Raw genomic sequence first — 18,438 nt, 5'->3', positions numbered from 1 at the left:
AGCCATCTTAATATTATGTGTTCCGGAATCAAAATCTTACCTTGCTCCCGCAACCAAGATTTCAGATGCCTTCGCTTGGGTGAAGAACGATAGGGTCATGAGAAATACCACGCCTGACAGCATAGTTGCCACTATACGCCCCAATGAATTTGGTATCTTCATCAAAATAATCGTCGGGCCCAAAAGCACTACCGTAGCAACTATGACAGCTAAGAAGCGACTGAAATTCTGTAGTGCAGGTCCCAAAAGCAGTACGTGATCGTCTGCTGTTATTCTGTACGTAGTTAAACGAGTACCTGAGAGGTGAGGGAACACCTGAGGGCCATGAATAGGTAAATCTTCCGGCAACAGATAGGGGTGCTCACCTTGTGCATGAGTGTCTCTAGCCAGAATATACACTCCTCTACAAATGACTCTGTGTAAGCCGTTGATTTCTCTAAGGATTTAACGGGGTTTATGAGGTCATTTTCGTGCTCTAAGTAGCTCGATTCCTGGCGATCCAGGCAGGCAGTGCCATCAACCCATTTTCTTAAGTTCTGCACGTCCCGCCCTCTTGATGCCGGGAGAGATACCACTGTACGGCACTTCTCTAACATGTCATCTATCATTCGGTTAAATCCATACCTTCGTGATGCTACTCCCAGGGGCCTGTCCTTACCATATTCGGCGAGAGCAGCCTTCAGGTCAGATAGTACTTGCTGTCTTTCGACATTCTTGTCCCGACGCATGCACCCTAGAAATAACTGGCGGTCTTCTTGTTCATCAATCTGGTCTAACTGCTGTTCCAGGGCGGCCACACGATCTTGTGCTATGAGCAGAAGCCGCATACGCACTCGACCGAAGCGACGGAAATTGTGAAAGGTCGGATGTGAGCCTAGCAGTGCCGCATATCGGGGGTACCCTGGCCGGAATCTGTCAACTATCTCAATGTCAATATTGTTGCAAAGTATGGGTGAGGAGGTTATTATACCGGAGTATTGGGTCGGTTGAGATATGTGGCCTAGCATAGTTCTTTATCAGCGTGTTGCAGAATTCCGTTGATGGATCTCAATCTCAAAAAGAACACTCAAAACGAGACTGGGGGAGGATTCGGCGAGTACTTTACTGTGTTTATCATAGCCGCTCGGCGGCCGCAGCCTGCATGCACTGAGTCGAGGCTCGCCGGAGCCTTTCGTCAGGATGGCAGTCTAATGCTTCGGCGGCATGCTACAATCCATTTCATACCTTGCCACCAGAAGACTTTAAAACAATCCCTTTGGTCGGAATTCTAGTTATGCACTTAAGTCCATCCTACACATCACATATCCAACGCTTACCACCCACATAAGCGACTATGTACATACATAGGTACCAAATCACACCAATCAGCAAGAAACATGGACGCAACATGGACGCAACATAGAAAAGCCTCATGCGGGGATGCTTTGGTCAAATTTTAATCACCTACCTATCTTGGTAGCCATGATGCGAAGTTCAGCACTTCATATTCTCGTAACTGTGAAAGCCCGAAACTTCGTCAACTAAGGTCGGGCGAAATCCTCATTTATCGTATTAATACGTAATATCTTTACCTAAACAGCCAACTGTTAAAATTCAATGGTAAATCAGCGGGAGAATCGGGTGGTGCCAGTAAGCTGAAAATCCTAGCTCAGGTTACGAGATACTTAACGAACGCCATAGTCGACGGATAACCAAGGCGGTGGGGGTGAGAGGCCTAGGGTCAAGGTTTACGTAGCTGTACGTTCCATAGGCACTCCGATCTTCATCTAAGCTAAGCTAAGAATAAACCAGAGCAAGTTTCGTCCAAATGATAAGGTCTACCTATCGACCGGTGGCGGACGCGCCCTCAAAGGACCGTACTTGATTGCGAACGTACCGGAGCCTGGAAAATACACCCTGTGTACCGAAGACGGGTCAACAGCTGAAGACGGCAGGGTAATTGAAGAGAGGGATCTTTGCTGGGCATGAAGATGTTTGGATCTATCTACTTCGTACAGCTGAGCTTGAATGCTTAGGTCTTCACAGAAATTAGAACCAGATGTAGTCAAGAAGGGTGCCATGTTGCGAACTCACAATCAGCTCAGGTAATCTAGTAGAACAACCCTCGGCAATGCATCATTACATCATGTTTACAAGATCCTGTAAAGGTTCATTGAAGTCTGAAAGACGGTTGTAGACTTCCTAGAGGAGACCCAAATCAACAGATAGCGCCTGTTCCACTCATCACGATATCATTAGTGACCTCTCTAGCGGCGCTGCTCCGATTATCGTAGTGCACGGTAGATTCGCGGACCCCCGGAAGGACTATGGCCTCCCGCACCATTTGCGGCAGTCTATAAAGTATGCTACCCGCAGTCTAACCGTAGTATACCCTCCTAATCCCCTAAATATTCCATCTCGTCAATCTTCTATGCCAAGCCCAAAACCGCCTATGATTTCCCCCCTCGGTAGGCAATGCCGCCCATCACTAGCAAGGCACAATCCAGGCACCCATACCATCCTAGGACTACGCATCGTCACTAACTCCAGCCTGCAAGAACTCCAGCGCAAAGTCTCGAACACTACTCACATGCCAGCTCATCTTCCTCGCATTACCATCCCCAACTAGCCTGCCACAATCAAAGACCCCAATAACGGTATTGTCCCCTGGGAATACTTGGTACACCTCGGTACCGATCTACACTGGAAAGAAAGGAGGGGGCGACGGTATAGTCGAAGATTGTGCTAAGAGGCCAAATTTTCATATTTTACACGGCTTAGCCTATATGTTAAACGAGTGAATACAGTAAGAGCTAGAATTCCCCCTTTGCCCCCAAAAATCTGCTTTAGGTGGATGGTATGCCATGCTTAACCTAAGGTTTATAGAAGGGCTCTCCTTCAGCACAATCCTCTCCTTGCTCAATACATCTCTTCACGGCTGCGTCTGCATCCTCATCGCCATCTAGTATGTCTAACCAGGAAGTCTTGAGGTTAGGAGAATCTAGTAACAAGGCTGTAACATACGCAAGGGATGGACGGCTTGTTGTTCCTGCTACTCGCGGATACTTCCCTAAGGCAACGCCACCAACGGGCTCCATTGTCAATATGCCCGGACGGAGGGAAACTGCTGCGAAATCCTTCCTTTTCTTTCCCTCCTCCCACAGCACCTTATCCGCTACGATCTTGGCCTCGTAGTATCTATTCAACGGATTACGAGTTGTCTTGAGATACTCCTGCCAATGCTCCTCGGTCACCCAGGACATCTTCTCATAACGACAACTGTTGAAGGATATCAATATAAATTTAGTGATTGACGGGGTTGCAACAGATGCGCGAATGAAATGACATGCAGCATCGCGGTCAATTGCCTCAGTCTGACAAGAGGATGTTAGCATATGTCGGACTTAAGTGAAAATTCAGACTTAACGCCGATATTCATACCCTCTCCGGTGCTCCTTTCCCTGCAGCACCAGCACTCCAGACAACATAGTCAGGTTTCACTTCATCAATCAAGGTCTTGGCCTGTGCTTCGCTCTTGACGTCTTCGATGCTGCGGACAAGAACATCCAGCTTGCCCTTATGATTCGTCTGCGCTCCAATCTGCTGCAACTCCGCAACCTGATCTGGGCTTCTAATGATACTGGCAACCTCCCACGATCGTTGAAGGAGCATCGGTGTTAACAACCGAGCTACTTTTCCATTGCCACCAAGTAAGAGAACACGATGAGCCGCCATTGTGATAATAATTTTCAAAACAGACTAAGAGGTAAAGTAGTAGCGTGGTAGTTGGGAAAGGAAAACTACGGCGGAAGACTCGGTATATAGGCCAAGGGACCCCCTCAATTAAAGTGTCAGAACCATTAGAAATTTGTGCCACAGAGTCATTTAATACGTCAGATCTGCTCTTACTAATCAAGCAGCCTGCGGAAAACTCCTTGGAGTTATTAGCCAAGGATTAGTCGTACCAAACAACAAGTCGGTAAATGCGGTCACTATCCGACGCACATGATAGATCAAGTTGAAGAGGATCTCTCTCGTCTGGAGATACATAGGTATGTATGAATAAAGATACTTATTTGTAAGTAGATACCTATGAAATAAAATTTGCATGATTCAACTATTGGTAAGTCCAGCAGGCATCTCAAAACACCTAATCATCTCAAAATATTAGCAATTTAATACCCACTCGGCACGTTTTAGATACTGTGTTCAGGATTAGAACCTAGAATATTTTAGAATGGAACATCTTGAAAAACAATCATATACAAAATCTGCTCATTTAACTACCCTATGGTCTTATTGGAGGGAGTTCCAGCATTTCAGATGAAGAAAGTACACAAGTACATGTATGTGAATCCACTTAACCATCTAGGTGCACAGGTTGCTAGTGTAGCAAACATCTTCCCCCGCCTGCCGTTTCTAAGGTCACACTTGCATCCCGAAATCCCGGCTCCGCCTAACTTCCTAATTGGTGGAAAACGCCGCACCCGGACCTCATCCGGATCGGAGCCCGGCCAATCCGGGGCCGGCTAATCAATCATACCTCCGCCTTACAGGTCCGGCCTTCTATGCTATCATATGGTCACAGACACAACAAATTTTACTTCTAGTGCTTGTTTCGGTGAAAAATTAATAAGTAAAATCCCAACAAGAACGATACTTGAAAGAAAAAGAAAAAGAAATATTATGATGCTCATTACGGATCTGCTTCATAGGTCCTTTTACCTTATTCATTTTACGTGAAGGAATTAACAAGAAATGGCAACGCATCTAGGCTAAAATATAAGAGATCATGAGCCTAGCAAAGACTGCACTGCTGATACAGCACTTTTTCCTAGGTGACTTGGTAATCCAAGTATTTAACTGCTGTATTCAAACAAAGCTCAGATCAGTAGACCAAAATCATCAAAACAGAATACAACTTAGCACATGGCATGTTAAGTAGGTATCTACAGGATTGGCCCCAATCAAATCAGTGAATTACCATTAGCAAATAATGTCTAGCATCATGCGTACACTCTTTAAATCTCTGCGAACCAGGTATGTAGATGATTTGACAGTAAGTGCTTCAGATGAACTAGAAAACCTATCTTAGGGTGCCTGGCAACATACAATGGCATCCCTAAGCTGTTGCTGTGATATTCCCTTCTTAGCTAGTACAGGTGGTCTAGTACCATGTATTAAGTCCTTAGCAGGTACATACATCATGTATGCCAGCTGCCTATCCTCGAGGTTCTGCACCTAGCCTAGGAACTGTGTAGGGGGGCGCCCTGTATGAATCTGCAAGTAGTTTTCATCCAAAGCCCCTCCTCTTAGTAGGATGGTACAGAGAAGTCACTCCCTTTACCCACTTATACACAAACAAGCAGAATCTTCTGTAGGCCTGCAACTAATAAGGAGCTGCGCATTACAGCCTACCCACAAACAAATCGTTGCCTTGAGAGTGGCTGCAGCTCTGCCTGGTGATTACTATTTAAGCAGACAGATTCCCCTCTACTCTGCATCCTCTTCCCTTCCATTCTTCACCTTCAACAAATCCTACCTTGAGCTCCTCTCACCTGTACCCAAGGCATTTCTCATCTACCCTATCTCATACACAAGCCATTGCCAGCGCAAGTCTGCCTCTTTACAATCTTCCTTCTTCCAACATCATCTCCTATACAAGTCTAGTTCACTATGAATTCCTCTCCGGGACCCGCCACCCTTTGGGGAATCCTGGAGTCTGAGAACTCCCCTGTCTCCGCTCCGCCTGTAGAGGACGTTGACATAGGGGTCTTTGCGATTCCGCGTCTCCCACCCCCAATGCTGCTTCCGGTTGTCCAGCTATTTGGTGAAAATTACATGACGCTCCGGACGCCCCGTTCCGGACTCTACCTCCATCAACTCATGTTTTATCGCTACGCCAATGCGGATGATTTGATCCGCTTGAACTATGGTTTATTCCATAATGACTATCCTGATCTGACGTATGTATAATATATAACGCCCTTTTCATTTCCTATCTTGTACTATTATGAGAACAAAGCTAACATTATATTCCAGAGGCGTTGTTGACCCAGCCCGTCTCCGAAGGGAAGGTGTCGCTGCTCAGGAGTCCGCGCAATACGACGTGTACGTATTTTACATCATGATATCACCCAAGTGTATGAATGTAACGCTAATAAGATACCTTACAGTGAAATCGTTGTCTTGATCGCGGATGGAGTCCCCATCTTGTTGCATGTCGAGATGATTCGGTCTCTTCGCTACTTGTACTGGATGTTCGTCGATCCCCGCGAGCACGTACGATATGCTTACGTTGGCGTCCCCGAGAGCGCCAACGTTTGGAAGATTGCCCTCTTGGCGGTCTACGGCACTGATTATATCGACCTAGACGATCATCCTTATACTGGAGAGGAGTATATTGCTGCAATTGCCCTAGTGCAGAAATGGGCGGGGCAGAAATATATTATAAGAAGTATTATACAATACTTCAAATCATACTGTGTTCGGTTCGAAACCAGCCTACGCAACCTCCCCATACCCGCCCCGAGAGATCAAGCGGGCTTTAACGCTCATGACTATGCATTGGCAGAGATTCAAGTATGGTACGTGCACTATCGAGCGATCCGGGGGAGGTACCGCACTCTTCCGATGGGAACGTTCGGAGAATTCGCTGTGAGTGCAATTCATACTCCGTACCTGATCGCTAGACTGCACCAGCTAGTTGAAGGTTTCCGCTTCGAGATCAACATGGCCCTCCCCATACAGGACCGCATCGAGACCTCCAATCACTGGTCCCAACAAGGATACCCCTACCCCGAAGCACCCCCGTTGATCCTGGCTCCAGGAGGAGGGCACCGGTTCTACTAGACACCATTGCATTACACCACCCGCCGTTTGACTCTTGAGACTTTACTCCGAGTCATGATATGTTTCAGCATATCCATTGCGCATTGCTTTGCTTTTGCACTTGAATGGTTGTTTGAAGAGACAACAGCATTCTTATTTCAATTTGAAGGAAGGAAAAAAAAAAGCTTATGATTACTACGAACTCTGAACGACATCTATAATGTTGTATCCAGATGATTGCCCGGGACGAAGGATTGCACGAGACATATGACTGCACGGTTGATGAACTTACTTCATGGCAAACGAGCAGAACCTTGCAGACTCTTGCAGACACGTTGATAGCACTTGCTAGCTATAGATAGTCCTTACTTGCGTTGATTAAGTATTTCATGTCTTTAGCCGCGAAGATTTAATAATATGCGAGTGTTTTCTATTATGACTTCCTCCGTTTAACTCGCTGTCACCTTTTGACTTGGTATTGTAGATCTCTAAGATCCGGCTTAAGCCAAGTAATCTAGCATTTCTCATTACATTATTACTGTACATGAGTATTGATTCTTTTAGGGCTAAGTTGATTAATTAGTATCAACATTGGTAGATATAACCCACAGAGCCAGCCATTTTCAAGATGGCGCATTGTGATCTCCGTAGCATGTTTCTAATGGAAGGTTTTGTCTAAGATGCTAAGCTAGGGCTTTAGCAGAGAGAAAAGAAGCTCACTGATATAGATAGTTATAATACACATCAAAGCAAATTTTTATTGTAACCTCTTTCGAATTCTACCCCTTTTCGGAGCATTCCGGTGAATTTGCCGGAGACAAGAGTTAAGCGGAGCGCCGGTCCGACGTGCATCACGGCCCCACTTCGGCGGGAGCAAACATAATGGATGTAAGGAAATGCAAACAACTTTCTTATACATTGTTTAATTCAATGGATACCTCTTAGGAGAGGACATTTGAAATATTATTGGAAGAGTATTTCAAATCGACTGGCCAATTAATCACACAATCGTGTTAAATCTTACACCTATCCTTGCAAATTTGTATCAATCCGATACTCTACTCTGTATACGTCTTACCAGAACCACCCCTTCATAATATTATCAATAAAAATGCCTTTTATTCACTTTCCTATTCTGATAACTTTGCCTCATCAGAACCTTCATAAGATGTTATGTAAGTATAATTGGCCCTAGTGGTATGAGTTCCTCGGATAGTAACGCTTCTCACAACTGAGATAGCTTCGTCGAGGCACCCTCGGGCTAGCGCACGTGCTTCATGTAATGATACTCGCTTAACCAATAAATCGACCACGCTCCACCGCGACTCGCTCTAGTCTGTAGTGAGTTTCCATAATCCGTCGCCTAGGTAGTGCGCGTCCTCGATAACGGGGCCTTTACCCTTCTCTTTGACCTCCTTGGTGCCCATGACCAAGAATCCCACGGCGCATGCCTCGAGCTTCCCCTCGGCTCGGACTACTACGGGCTCTCCCTTTTCCAATTCCCTGGTCCACCTCTCGTCTTCGTCTAGACCCTCCTTCCCCTCTTCGGTGCTGACGCCGCTGGGTAATCTACCACCAGTGCTTGTCAGACCGGGTGCCATGAGTGTGGCTCCGGATAATACGAAGCGAATCGCTCCGCGGTCTATGCGTATACTAGGGAAGGCGTCTGGGAAGCGGTGGACGAGGCGTAGGTGCGGTAGTAGCGTTGTCGTGTCCTGCTGGAAGAATAGCGGCTGGGAGTCTAACACGTACAGTGTGCAGCGATCGGGAAGCTTCATGGCCTCGAGCGACCCCTTCTTCGGTAGGATCTCATCGATGTAAGGGTTTAGTAACGGATAGGTAGACAGTAAGGACTGACGTAGCGAGCGCTGAACGGACGACTTTAACTTGGATTTGGGCGCGGCGGTTATCCTATTTGTTGGTAAAGTGGGATGATTAGCTAGACTATACTATAATGACCGAAAAGTCGGCTAACAAAGTCGGGATAGGCTAAGAGAACAGGAATGCTTACTCTCTCTTGAACATCTTGGCGGATCTAGGTTCAATTGGCTACTATGCAATTTTAGGAATTGTTAAATAATGTCTGAATGGATATTAAATGATGTTTAGAGTAGAAGCTCGTGAAAGTTTGGAGGGGCATTTGGATGAAATGCCCCGCAATCAGAAGTCCAAAGCAGCAAAGCGCGGGGCAGACTCGACCCCTCGAAGCTCCCGGCCTAGCGGGGCACATGGTACGAAGGTACTTTCTATCAACGCTATCAACACTACCTAACATATCAGCAACATATGATCATCATTCATTATGCTGCACGGTATAGATCTGTGCATTTAAAAGGAAAAAAAATAAAATCATGTCAAAGATATTGTTGTTGATGATTAATTGCTAGTCATTCTTATTGCTGATATTAAAGGGTACTAAGTAGGTTACGCATAATGTTCCCTTCCGGCGAACCCCTCCATTCCAAACCCAACAGCTTCGTATCTGTCATACAAAGGCATGAATTACATAAGGTGTGATTTCTAACCATGCTGTACATGGCTTACGGTGCCGTCGTCCTTGACATGGACATTCAGTCGATCCGGGACGAAATCCTTAGTCACCATCATGCCAGGTTGAATGACACGGCATTTCTGGGGGAGATCCCTTTTGCAGAAGTTCTATAGTTTGTATGCGTTAGTTGATATCTTCATATGTATAACTGATTTCCTGATAGAGAGATATGATGAGAGAAAATTGGTACATACCGTCTCGCTGTGGTCATTTTCGGATACTGTCTTTCCTACTAGCTTGCTGGACCACTGAGTAGTGTTGTCCTGAGAGTTGTCGGTGATTCCTGGGACGACGAGAGGCATTTTGGTAAGTTTAATGTTAAGTATTCTCGTAAATAGATTTATGTTGGTAGTAGTTATGAGTATGTCTGTTTAGATTCGGGATTTGTAGGCTTTGGGTGATGGAAGAGATGTTATCTCTTATATGTAAGTGTGAGAGGCAAGTAGTAATCTGGAATGCATGTTTCGCAGCCGCCTCGTATGCAATGACGTATACAACTTTCTAAACAGGGCAGTCAATGCCACTAAAAATCACGTGGATATTCCCTGTCGACTTAGGTAATCACTTAGTTTGGTCACTCCTGTCACTTTCACTTCCGGAAATCTCATATTTGACTTTCCTTATAAGGTAGCTCAGAATGCATAATACAAGTTCAGACAGATAACCATGCACCAGGTATGTAAGTTCGGACACTTCATGCTCCCACATGCTTGTTTTAGAAATATCATTACAACAACAAATTATTACTAAACTAAGAGCTCAAGTATTTAACTTAATGAATCACGATATTTTAGATATAATAGTTACGAATTTGTTCCGCATGCTAGATTGTTAACCTCGACATTTTGAGGCAAGAAATATAAAAATAAGCATTCGTTGATTTAAGGGTTACACTTTAGAAGATAGATGAGACATTTACGAACGTACTATACCACAGACTACTTAATCACGGAGAGTGCCGGTTTTATTCCTACTGTCAACCTTATCGCGGATAGCCGCATTTATGTTCTACTAATAGTATCTTTAATCTCATATGAAGATATATGATAAAAGTTTGAATAATCTGTAAGGACTTTGGAGAGTGATAAAATTTAACGGTAATGCTTGTCCGCTTCATTCATCAGTAAATATTAAAGATATATTATACCGGCATATCTACACTCTTTCATATTATTTAGGGTTAAGATTCGACGAGCTGGATTTTAGGTAGAACAGAACTAACAGGACTGGGGAACAAGCTGTAATTAAATATGCCTTAGGTAATATTTCCCCTATTGATTGACAGCAATAGCTAATAGTAAACTCAACACGCACATACCTACTCCAAAGATGACACTCGAACCGTATTAAAAAATCTCCGACAACACACCAAGGGTAAACAGCATTACATATACAACGTAACGTTGTTCGGCAAATATCTACCATTCACAAGGAATAAATATCGATAATCGTTGCACAAAATATCTGGGTCGTCGCAAATGATAGCCTAATGAGTACCGATTTAGAAGGTATCCTGCAATGCAAGACGCGAACCCAGCAGAATACGCGGGTCCAGCAGTCCAGCAGCTGTTCAGCTTCTCCAAGCCCCCTTGCGGAGCTTCGGCTCAGCCACCATGCTTAGCTCTCCTTGCATTGGACAAGGGGGTACAGCCTTAAATCGCCCAACGTGTTCTAGTCCGACTCGCTTGAGGCATGTTACTGGTGAATATTCTGTGTAGTGGACTATCGATAGTAGACAATATCAAGCATAAGGGGTTTAAAGGATATCGGGTATTGAAAATTGGCAGTGGTACAGGGTAGTACAGATCGGCATTGCAATAAACGAATTATCCCGAGCTGGCGGCTTCCCATAGGCCCGTCTCGACACATTCATTCATGGGCATTAACAAAAATCTGACATGCAGAGAAGAAAGCCCTGCCTCTCCGCTAAAATCAGATCAGCTTAGATAAGGCAAAAAAACCAGGCTTTTGCTGATCCCCCACAATCAACAACTTTTGCGGATGTATCTTTTTCGGACTTTCGTATTCTTTTCGACACGTTCTACGAATAGTGGACATAGAGAAAACACTTGTCTAACCACCTAACAGATCCTCTTATTTCTTTGTACTCTCTATTGGGGAAACACAGACTTCCTGATTCAATCTCCGACTATGTAACAAGACAGACTACCTAGCTACATGGCCAATCATGACAGCGACGTAAGGGCTGTGCCGTTTCCGAGCCAGCCGCAGCGCTTCTTTCTCTAACGTAAGGGATCGATATGTGATTCGTCCCGTCATGCCGTAAAGTCAGTACCAAAATAGGTCACTTATAAAGGCTAGGTAAGTTACATCAGGTTACCTTTATGTAGTTATCGGCTAGTGCTCTGCTGCGCGATACAGATGGATATACCTAAGGTAGTATGAGTATGGTATGTACCTCCGCAGTAGGAGCCCTAGGTACCCGACAGCTTTTGTGAGAGCTAGCTGTTCCCCTTGCCATTAGCCCTGTAAATGAAAATAATAACAAAAGACCCTGAAAAACATCATGATGGGGCTGGGCTGGGCCGGGCTGGACTGACTAGCCTAGCTGCATCTGGACAGCATTGGGAAGGATGCGTTTTTCTTACATATTCAGCCAACCCGTACCTCCGTCTGGTCAGATTCTCTCAGGTTTTCTTTTCTTTTGGTTCTTGTGTTTCCCATCTCGTACCCTTCGTCATTAATGACTTTTGCGTGGCTCACGGGTTCTAACCGACAACTATTACTTTAACAGTGACTAGGGTCACAATCAGGAGATTAAAAACTTGAAGACGGATCAGAGAAGAGAATATTCTTGGATAGATACATATTTGTCGGCCAAATCGGAACGTGGATTTGTTGGGTTTTACCTAGTTCTTGGGAAGAAATCACAGTTGGGACTTTGCCTCCAGGCTTCCACCTATTCGGGCAACTTACAAAGCTGGTGTCTCGACTGAGCGACATCTAGTTCCATCTTCACCTGAACGGTCTCGTATTAGTACCTTAGCGTGCTGCTGCTACTTCTAAAGCCCGAAATTTCCACATCTTACCAACCAAGCCAACTATCATTATGCACGGACGAAGATCGGGTGCCGCGGCCCTCCCGGCCACCCTTTTACCTCTGCTTCTACTTTTCCCGGCATCGTCACTCGGCGCCAGCCCGGCGATAGCAGACAGAGCTTTATATATCCGCGATGCCGCTCTTGGGCTCTCCGCAGCCGCAGCTTGTGGTGATAAAGGCTCTCTCGCGCACTGTTTCCGCAATGTACCAGAATACGTCGAGGCCGACGACCTAGAGCGATGCTTCCGCAACGCCGGCTGCACGAGTGCTGAGTCTACCATCGAAGCCGCCTTCATCATCAACAACATCCACAACGGCAAGTCTGTCGCCGAACTTCGACGGCGAGGGCCTGAACCCATACCAGGTGAGACTTACCTTTAATGATAAAATAAGTAAGTTAAGGGGATATAATATAGCTAACCAAAAATCTACCACAGCTCCTACACCAGCGCCTACACCCGCACCAGCAGAAACCGGCACTTCATCCGCAACCGCCACAGGGGGCGTCTTCTCAGCCTCCATCGAATGCAGCTCCTCCACCACCACCCTAGCCACCTCCTGCCCCATCCAATCCACGGGCAGCGAATCCGGGAAAACCCTCTCATGCTTCGAGACCCAAGTCCCGACGTCAGTCTGCAAGGCCGAAAACATCTGCTCGACGGACAAGGACGGCAACGACCTGTGCATGGTGCGCCATGACACGCTAGACGTCGGCGAGATCATCATAACCGCCTTCCTAGCCACAGTTTTCGGCCTAGGCTTCGCCACCCTTCTATTCTTCTGCTGCCGCGACAAGAGCGCCCAGCGCAAGCGGAAGGCGCAGGCCGAGGCCGCAGCCATCGCCAAGACGGCTTATGCACACGCGGTCGACGAGGAGACCGCCATCCCGCCCAAGCGCGAGCCGAGCGTAGGGCCTGGTGGACAACAAAATCCGTTTACGGATTCTTCTTACACGGACGCTGCGGGTCATGCTCCGAGCCACCACTAGTAACGGTGCGTTGGAGACATGTATTCCCGGAAGCTGGAGCCGAGTCAAATTGAAGGGGAATGCGACGAAAGAGAATCGACGAATGAATCATGTCGTATTATGGAATTAAGCGATGTCGGGTGTGGCGAGGATACGGAAAACAGGACTTTTAGGTTTATGATGTTGCAACTTGCTTAGATACCTCGGGTAACTGGTATTTTCAGACCTACGCTATGTGGTTGTCTTTGTCTTTACTATCATCATGGGGTAATTTCTCCCTCCGCATACCTCCTGTACCCATTGTCTTTTGTTGCCCTTTTATAATGCCCTTCTATGATGCGATGACCATTAGCCTTGGCAGATATAATTGAATTCAGCTATAATGAGCTTTGTATGAATGTTAGCCGTTAAGCTATAAACGGATGTGTTTGTTTTCTCGTAGCCAATACTTGCTCTGTTGTAATCTGCTACAATTTTGCTATGAATGAAGCTCTCCTTGGTTATGACTTCGTATATCGACAGTACACTTACATAACGAGAACCATACCTATGTAGAAGACTTATTGAGGTTCCTACTCACGATTGTGCTCACCATAAAATTAAATGGGTCCAAAACTTCTCGAGAACAATGCATCTGCGACTCATCCAGCATGTGGTCGCACTCTTGTGAAATATTAATTTCGCTAATACTGAACAATAAGCGCTCTAGTATGGATGCTCAACGAGGTTTCCCATTGCATAACAATGACCTGCTTAACGGCCCTAAAAATCGGGGGCGAGAGAAAAGGTAAAAAGCCGTTTCTTCTCGCTCATCTCTGAAGGCATAGACTACTCCCACGTGTTCTGACGACTGTCCCAAGGGATAGTCGACCTATTGGTTACAAACGCGCCGCGACTGCTCACCCAGTAGCGGCCCAAAAGGTACACGATGAGCTCCGAAGAGCCGGACATAGCTCCGGTTCCATGCGGAGAAGAAAATCTCAAAACGAATCCTGGCCTCGAAGTCGGCCCATTATCCACCCCTACCAGTAACAGAATTACTATATTCCTGATTTCTTGAAAACTCTCTGCGAGTGCCTTGATTCCTACGCCGAGGGACCCGCACGACTTGGCGAACCAACTCCTACGATTGGACTGCCGATTTCGCCTGGAGCTCCCAGTATATTTCGCCCCGAAACCGATCCTCTATCAGCTTCAAAGCGGACAGTTAATTTCCCGTCATCGCGAATCCGCACGTCAAAGCTTCCGCCGCCGTTGTGTGAGCTGCCTACGGTTTCGCACATATCTATCAACTCCTCTTCAGAGACGGGGTCGTTTCCTGGTGGATTTATACTGTTCACACGATTCGTAACAGCAAGCAGGTCGACATATCCGTTTGTGTTGGATCCGAGAGCCTGCAGCTCTTTGCATGCGTTCACAAGCATTTGACGAACAGCGACAGGCCGAGGTTGAGAGGTTCGCATACCAGAGGCAGGAGCACCAAACGAGGGATTCATAGGCCATGTAGGGTTAGGGTTGGCGAAACCGGGCGGCGGCGGGGAAAACACGTTTGGGGGACCCCATGTAGTAGTGTTGAGTGGCGAGCCTAAGAATGGGTCCATAAATGGCGCGCTTGGGAATGGAATCCGACCTGGAGCGGCGGTGCCTCGCCGGGGCGAGTTTACAGTTTCTAAAGGTACATCCGTGTCGTCAAGTAAGGCGCTGCTCCCGAGATGATTGCTCACATCATCGATATCGGCTGACAGGTCATGGCTTTTCTGTCCGTGAACTACACTTCCTGGTCTACCAATTGGTGCTGGTCTGCTAATTGGTTGAGATGGACCGCCGGATAGAGAATTCGCGTCAAAAGAAGCAGATGTTTGTCGCGAGTGTGAATGCGGCCGTCCGGATACGCTCTCCGGGGAGAAACCTTGATGAGACATATTCGGCGGAGGCTGCTCTGTCGGGTGATGGAACCCGGGGGGGACATGCGGAGTTATTAGAAAAGATCGACTAGTCATCGGGCTGGCAGCGGGAAAGCCTGGTGGTGTCGGCATTCCACCTACGGGACGGAAATTTAAGTTTCCAGGAGGGGGGAACATTGGTTCGTGCATTCGGTTGAAGCCTGGAGCCACATGTTGAGGTGGTATTCCGGGAGGACCCTGAAGGTTCATAGGCAATCCTGTGAACGGCCCTTGATGTAAACTGGACGGGCTTCTAACTCCCATATGAAGAGGAGATGCTGGATGGGGGACGGGAGTTCCTATATTTACCGGTCCGGTAGATGAAGCCTTTCTAGGGGGGCCGATAGGACCAGGGCTAGTGTGTAGCGGAGTTTGGGTGAGCGGCGACACATTCTGGCTTGGACCGGAAGCGGAGTGAGAAGCCTGAGAAGCTGATCTCGTCACCTCGTGAGATACGGAGCGAGGTTTCATTGGTGTGGGAGCCTTGGGAAGAACGGGAGTCGCAACTGATATTTGAGGCGAGGCGTGATTTGGCGGGAGTTGTTGAGGGAGCACAGGAATCGAGACGGGATGCTGTTTCTTCGCAGGCTGAGTTGGAATAGGGGCTATAGGAGTTGCGGTTTTAGCAGCCGCTTTCTCCTTTTCTTCCTGCTTAGACTTTTCCTTGGCGTCGCGGTCAGCCTTTGCCTGAGCTGCTCTTAGCTCCTTTTCTCTCTTATCCTTCTCATGCTTCTCTCTCCTTTCTCGAGTCTCGCGTTCCTTAAGCTCGCGAGCCTCTTGCTCCTTGCGTCGCTGTTCCTCCTTTAGCTTCTTCTCGCGTTCTTTCGCTTCGCGCGCTTTGCGTTCCTGCTCTAGTTGCTTTTCCTTCAGTTCCTGAGCACGTCGCTGCCGCTCAACCTCCCTTTTTAATCGCTCTTCTTCCTCGGCCTTTTTCTGGGCATCTTTCTTCTTCCGCCTTTCTTCCGCCTTAGATCTGGCTTCCTCAACCTTCCTGGCCTCTTCCGCCAAGCGAGCCGCATCTTCTGCCGCTTTGGCAGCGTCGCGTTTCGCCTTTTCCTCGATCAGCGCTTGCTTTTTCTGTGCCGCCTTGTCTTTCCGTTTCTGTGCTTCCTTTGCCTTCTTGGCCTTTCTTTGGGTTTCTTGGGTTTCTTCTTCTTGGAGCTCTTCAAGAAGCTTCTCTTGACGTTCCCTAGCGACCTTTTCTCGATATGCGGTTAATACTCTCTGCTCGAACATTCGCGCGGCAAATATCTGAAACATTCGGCGGCCTTCTTCCATACGTTGCTCCTCAGTCATAGTGTCCTGTATAAATTTATCAGCCAGAAGGCGCGGCTACGGTGGATGCGCGCTAGCTACCTCTTCCTCTTCATAGTCCTCATCCTGACTATACTCCTCCTCTTCCTCTTCGTCCTCTTCTGACTCGTCATCCTCGAGAGGTGGATGGTTGTGAGGGTTAGGTAAAGATGCGCCGTTAACAGTGTGACTGTATGCACCGGGGTAGTGATCTTTAGCATCTTCCTCGCGTGCCATTCTTCGCTCGGCTAGCTGCTCCATCATTTCTATGAACTTCTTGCCGTCGTTCTTGAGTAGATCGTCTGCTACAGTAAGAATGCCGCCTAAAACATGTTATTCAAACACGCTGGACACACGTATGAATCGGGTTCATATGAAGCAGCTTACCTTTAACAGTGAGACTTTGACCAAAATTAAAGAAATCGTTGGGATATTGGTCGCGAGGGATCTCTTCAGGTTCATCTTCATCCTCATCCTCATCATCCAAACCATCTACGTCACTATACTCCTCTACCTCATCTTCCTCGTCTTCGTCGTTGTCCACGTGTTCCACTATGCGACCATGAGACGGGTGATGGTTCGAAAATCTAGATGGAAGGGCTCCGGGGGGGTGTAATCCGCTCATAGGTCCGAACCTCTTAGGTTCGAACATAGGGGGCGCATTAGGATGGTTGTGAGGTTGATTCGCGAATGATTCCAACTCTTGATAGTATGCATCGTAGAGACCCTCTAATTCTTCTTCGATTGCTGTTCGTTTGCGCCCGCAGACAGAACAGCTGCATGTGTGCTTCTGCTGTTCCTTCATCTTCTTGAGCACCGCGTCTTTCTCAACCTTGACCAAGGATTTTCGTTCTTCCTCTCCCAAGCCCAGCCAGAACTGTTTAATACGTTCTCGCTCCTGTTCGTTTGAGGTGTTCCATATCTTCTCTTTAGATATACCCGAGGGATTATTACTAACAGGCTCCTCGATCGCGCCCTTCTTCTTCTTTTTCTTGGACTTCTTAGAAGGCTTTTGCGCCGAACCGTTGGCAGATTCGGGGGGTTCATCGTCACTTTCGGTTTCATCTCCCCAATCTTCGCCATTGTGCGTGTGGTTGTCGGAGGGAGGGATTTCGCTCGGTAAGATATTCCGGGGGTAGTGCGCGTCCTTTCTCTGCGACTCTGTTCCGATAGGTAAAGGCACGCTACTCGTAGATGCGGGGCTGGGGAGCCCATTTGCTACGGCCTCTGCTTGTTCAGCTGCAGCCTTTGCGGCAGCCTTCGCTCGGCGCTTTTGTTTCTTGCGATTTACCGGTAGCGCGGGGGGCATGTCGGCAGCTGCCGGGATACTGGTCGGAGCACCGCCTCTGGAGGATGAGGTTGTCGTGGGCGATGGCTGGGGCGGAGGAGTAGAACCTGATGACTTGGGAACGGATATATATTTGGTTCCATCCTTGTTTGTGTATTTCGCTGTAGCCTTGGGAGTCGGAGGCTGAGGGCCCTGCGCGGCCGACTGTCGATTGTTGTTTTTGCCAGGCATTCTCAAGGGAGGTTATGACGCGAAAGCGAGGGGAGTCATGTGCGATCTACTCCTAGGAGACAGTCCGAGTTAAACAACTCGCTGACAGGCGTTCACGTATTTGATAGATGTAGATGCAGATTTAATGGTATCACCTAAGTTAAAAGGATGATTAGCTGCTGAATAAGTCGATATTATGATCGATTTGGCGAAGGTGAATCTTAATGAATCGTAGTTGTGCCCCTCTCGAGCAATGCAAATTGGCAACTGTCCGAACCGGAAATAGGTACTGCAATCTACGAGATAGTGGGTTTT

General features: G+C 47.2%; 6 protein-coding genes across 7 annotated transcripts; 2 read left to right on the top strand and 4 right to left on the bottom strand.

Moving 5' to 3' along the window:
- Positions 1–61: 61 nt before the first annotated feature.
- Positions 62–3,714, bottom strand: GL218_05166 (uncharacterized protein; the record flags this gene model as incomplete). Its single annotated transcript, XM_033581812.1, has 5 exons — positions 62–220; positions 366–601; positions 659–912; positions 3,004–3,353; positions 3,421–3,714. The coding sequence occupies 5 exons, from the start codon at positions 3,712–3,714 to the stop codon at positions 62–64; spliced, it is 1,293 nt and encodes a 430-aa protein (XP_033435370.1).
- A 1,941-nt stretch (positions 3,715–5,655) lies between these two features.
- GL218_05165 (uncharacterized protein) lies at positions 5,656–6,831 on the top strand (the record flags this gene model as incomplete). The annotated part of the gene is made up of 3 exons (XM_033581811.1): positions 5,656–5,945; positions 6,022–6,090; positions 6,156–6,831. The coding sequence occupies 3 exons, from the start codon at positions 5,656–5,658 to the stop codon at positions 6,829–6,831; spliced, it is 1,035 nt and encodes a 344-aa protein (XP_033435369.1).
- Positions 6,832–8,141: 1,310 nt separating this feature from the next.
- Positions 8,142–8,835, bottom strand: GL218_05164 (Translation machinery-associated protein 20; the record flags this gene model as incomplete). Its single annotated transcript, XM_033581810.1, has 2 exons — positions 8,142–8,721; positions 8,822–8,835. 2 exons carry the CDS (start codon positions 8,833–8,835, stop codon positions 8,142–8,144), a joined length of 594 nt encoding a protein of 197 aa, XP_033435368.1.
- A 495-nt stretch (positions 8,836–9,330) lies between these two features.
- On the bottom strand, positions 9,331–9,663 carry GL218_05163 (putative pua rna binding domain-containing protein; the record flags this gene model as incomplete). The annotated part of the gene is made up of 2 exons (XM_033581809.1): positions 9,331–9,468; positions 9,556–9,663. 2 exons carry the CDS (start codon positions 9,661–9,663, stop codon positions 9,331–9,333), a joined length of 246 nt encoding a protein of 81 aa, XP_033435367.1.
- Positions 9,664–12,431: 2,768 nt separating this feature from the next.
- Positions 12,432–13,410, top strand: GL218_05162 (uncharacterized protein; the record flags this gene model as incomplete). Of its 2 annotated transcripts, none has more annotated exons than XM_033581808.1 (2): positions 12,432–12,786; positions 12,890–13,410. In XM_033581808.1, 2 exons carry the CDS (start codon positions 12,432–12,434, stop codon positions 13,408–13,410), a joined length of 876 nt encoding a protein of 291 aa, XP_033435365.1. The 2 variants fall into 2 exon arrangements, with proteins under 2 accessions (XP_033435365.1, XP_033435366.1); XM_033581807.1 differs by having other exon boundaries at positions 12,839–13,410.
- A 1,064-nt stretch (positions 13,411–14,474) lies between these two features.
- On the bottom strand, positions 14,475–18,144 carry GL218_05161 (Stress response protein nst1; the record flags this gene model as incomplete). Its single annotated transcript, XM_033581806.1, has 3 exons — positions 14,475–16,634; positions 16,689–16,948; positions 17,013–18,144. The coding sequence occupies 3 exons, from the start codon at positions 18,142–18,144 to the stop codon at positions 14,475–14,477; spliced, it is 3,552 nt and encodes a 1,183-aa protein (XP_033435364.1).
- Positions 18,145–18,438: the final 294 nt, after the last annotated feature.

This window comes from Daldinia childiae, assembly GCF_008694065.1.
Source record: "Daldinia childiae strain JS-1345 chromosome Unknown Scaffold4, whole genome shotgun sequence".
In the NCBI taxonomy this organism is placed as follows: Eukaryota; Fungi; Ascomycota; class Sordariomycetes; order Xylariales; family Hypoxylaceae; genus Daldinia; species Daldinia childiae.
Note: the sequence above shows the minus strand (reverse complement) of the source record. Positions and strands in the feature narration are given on the sequence as shown.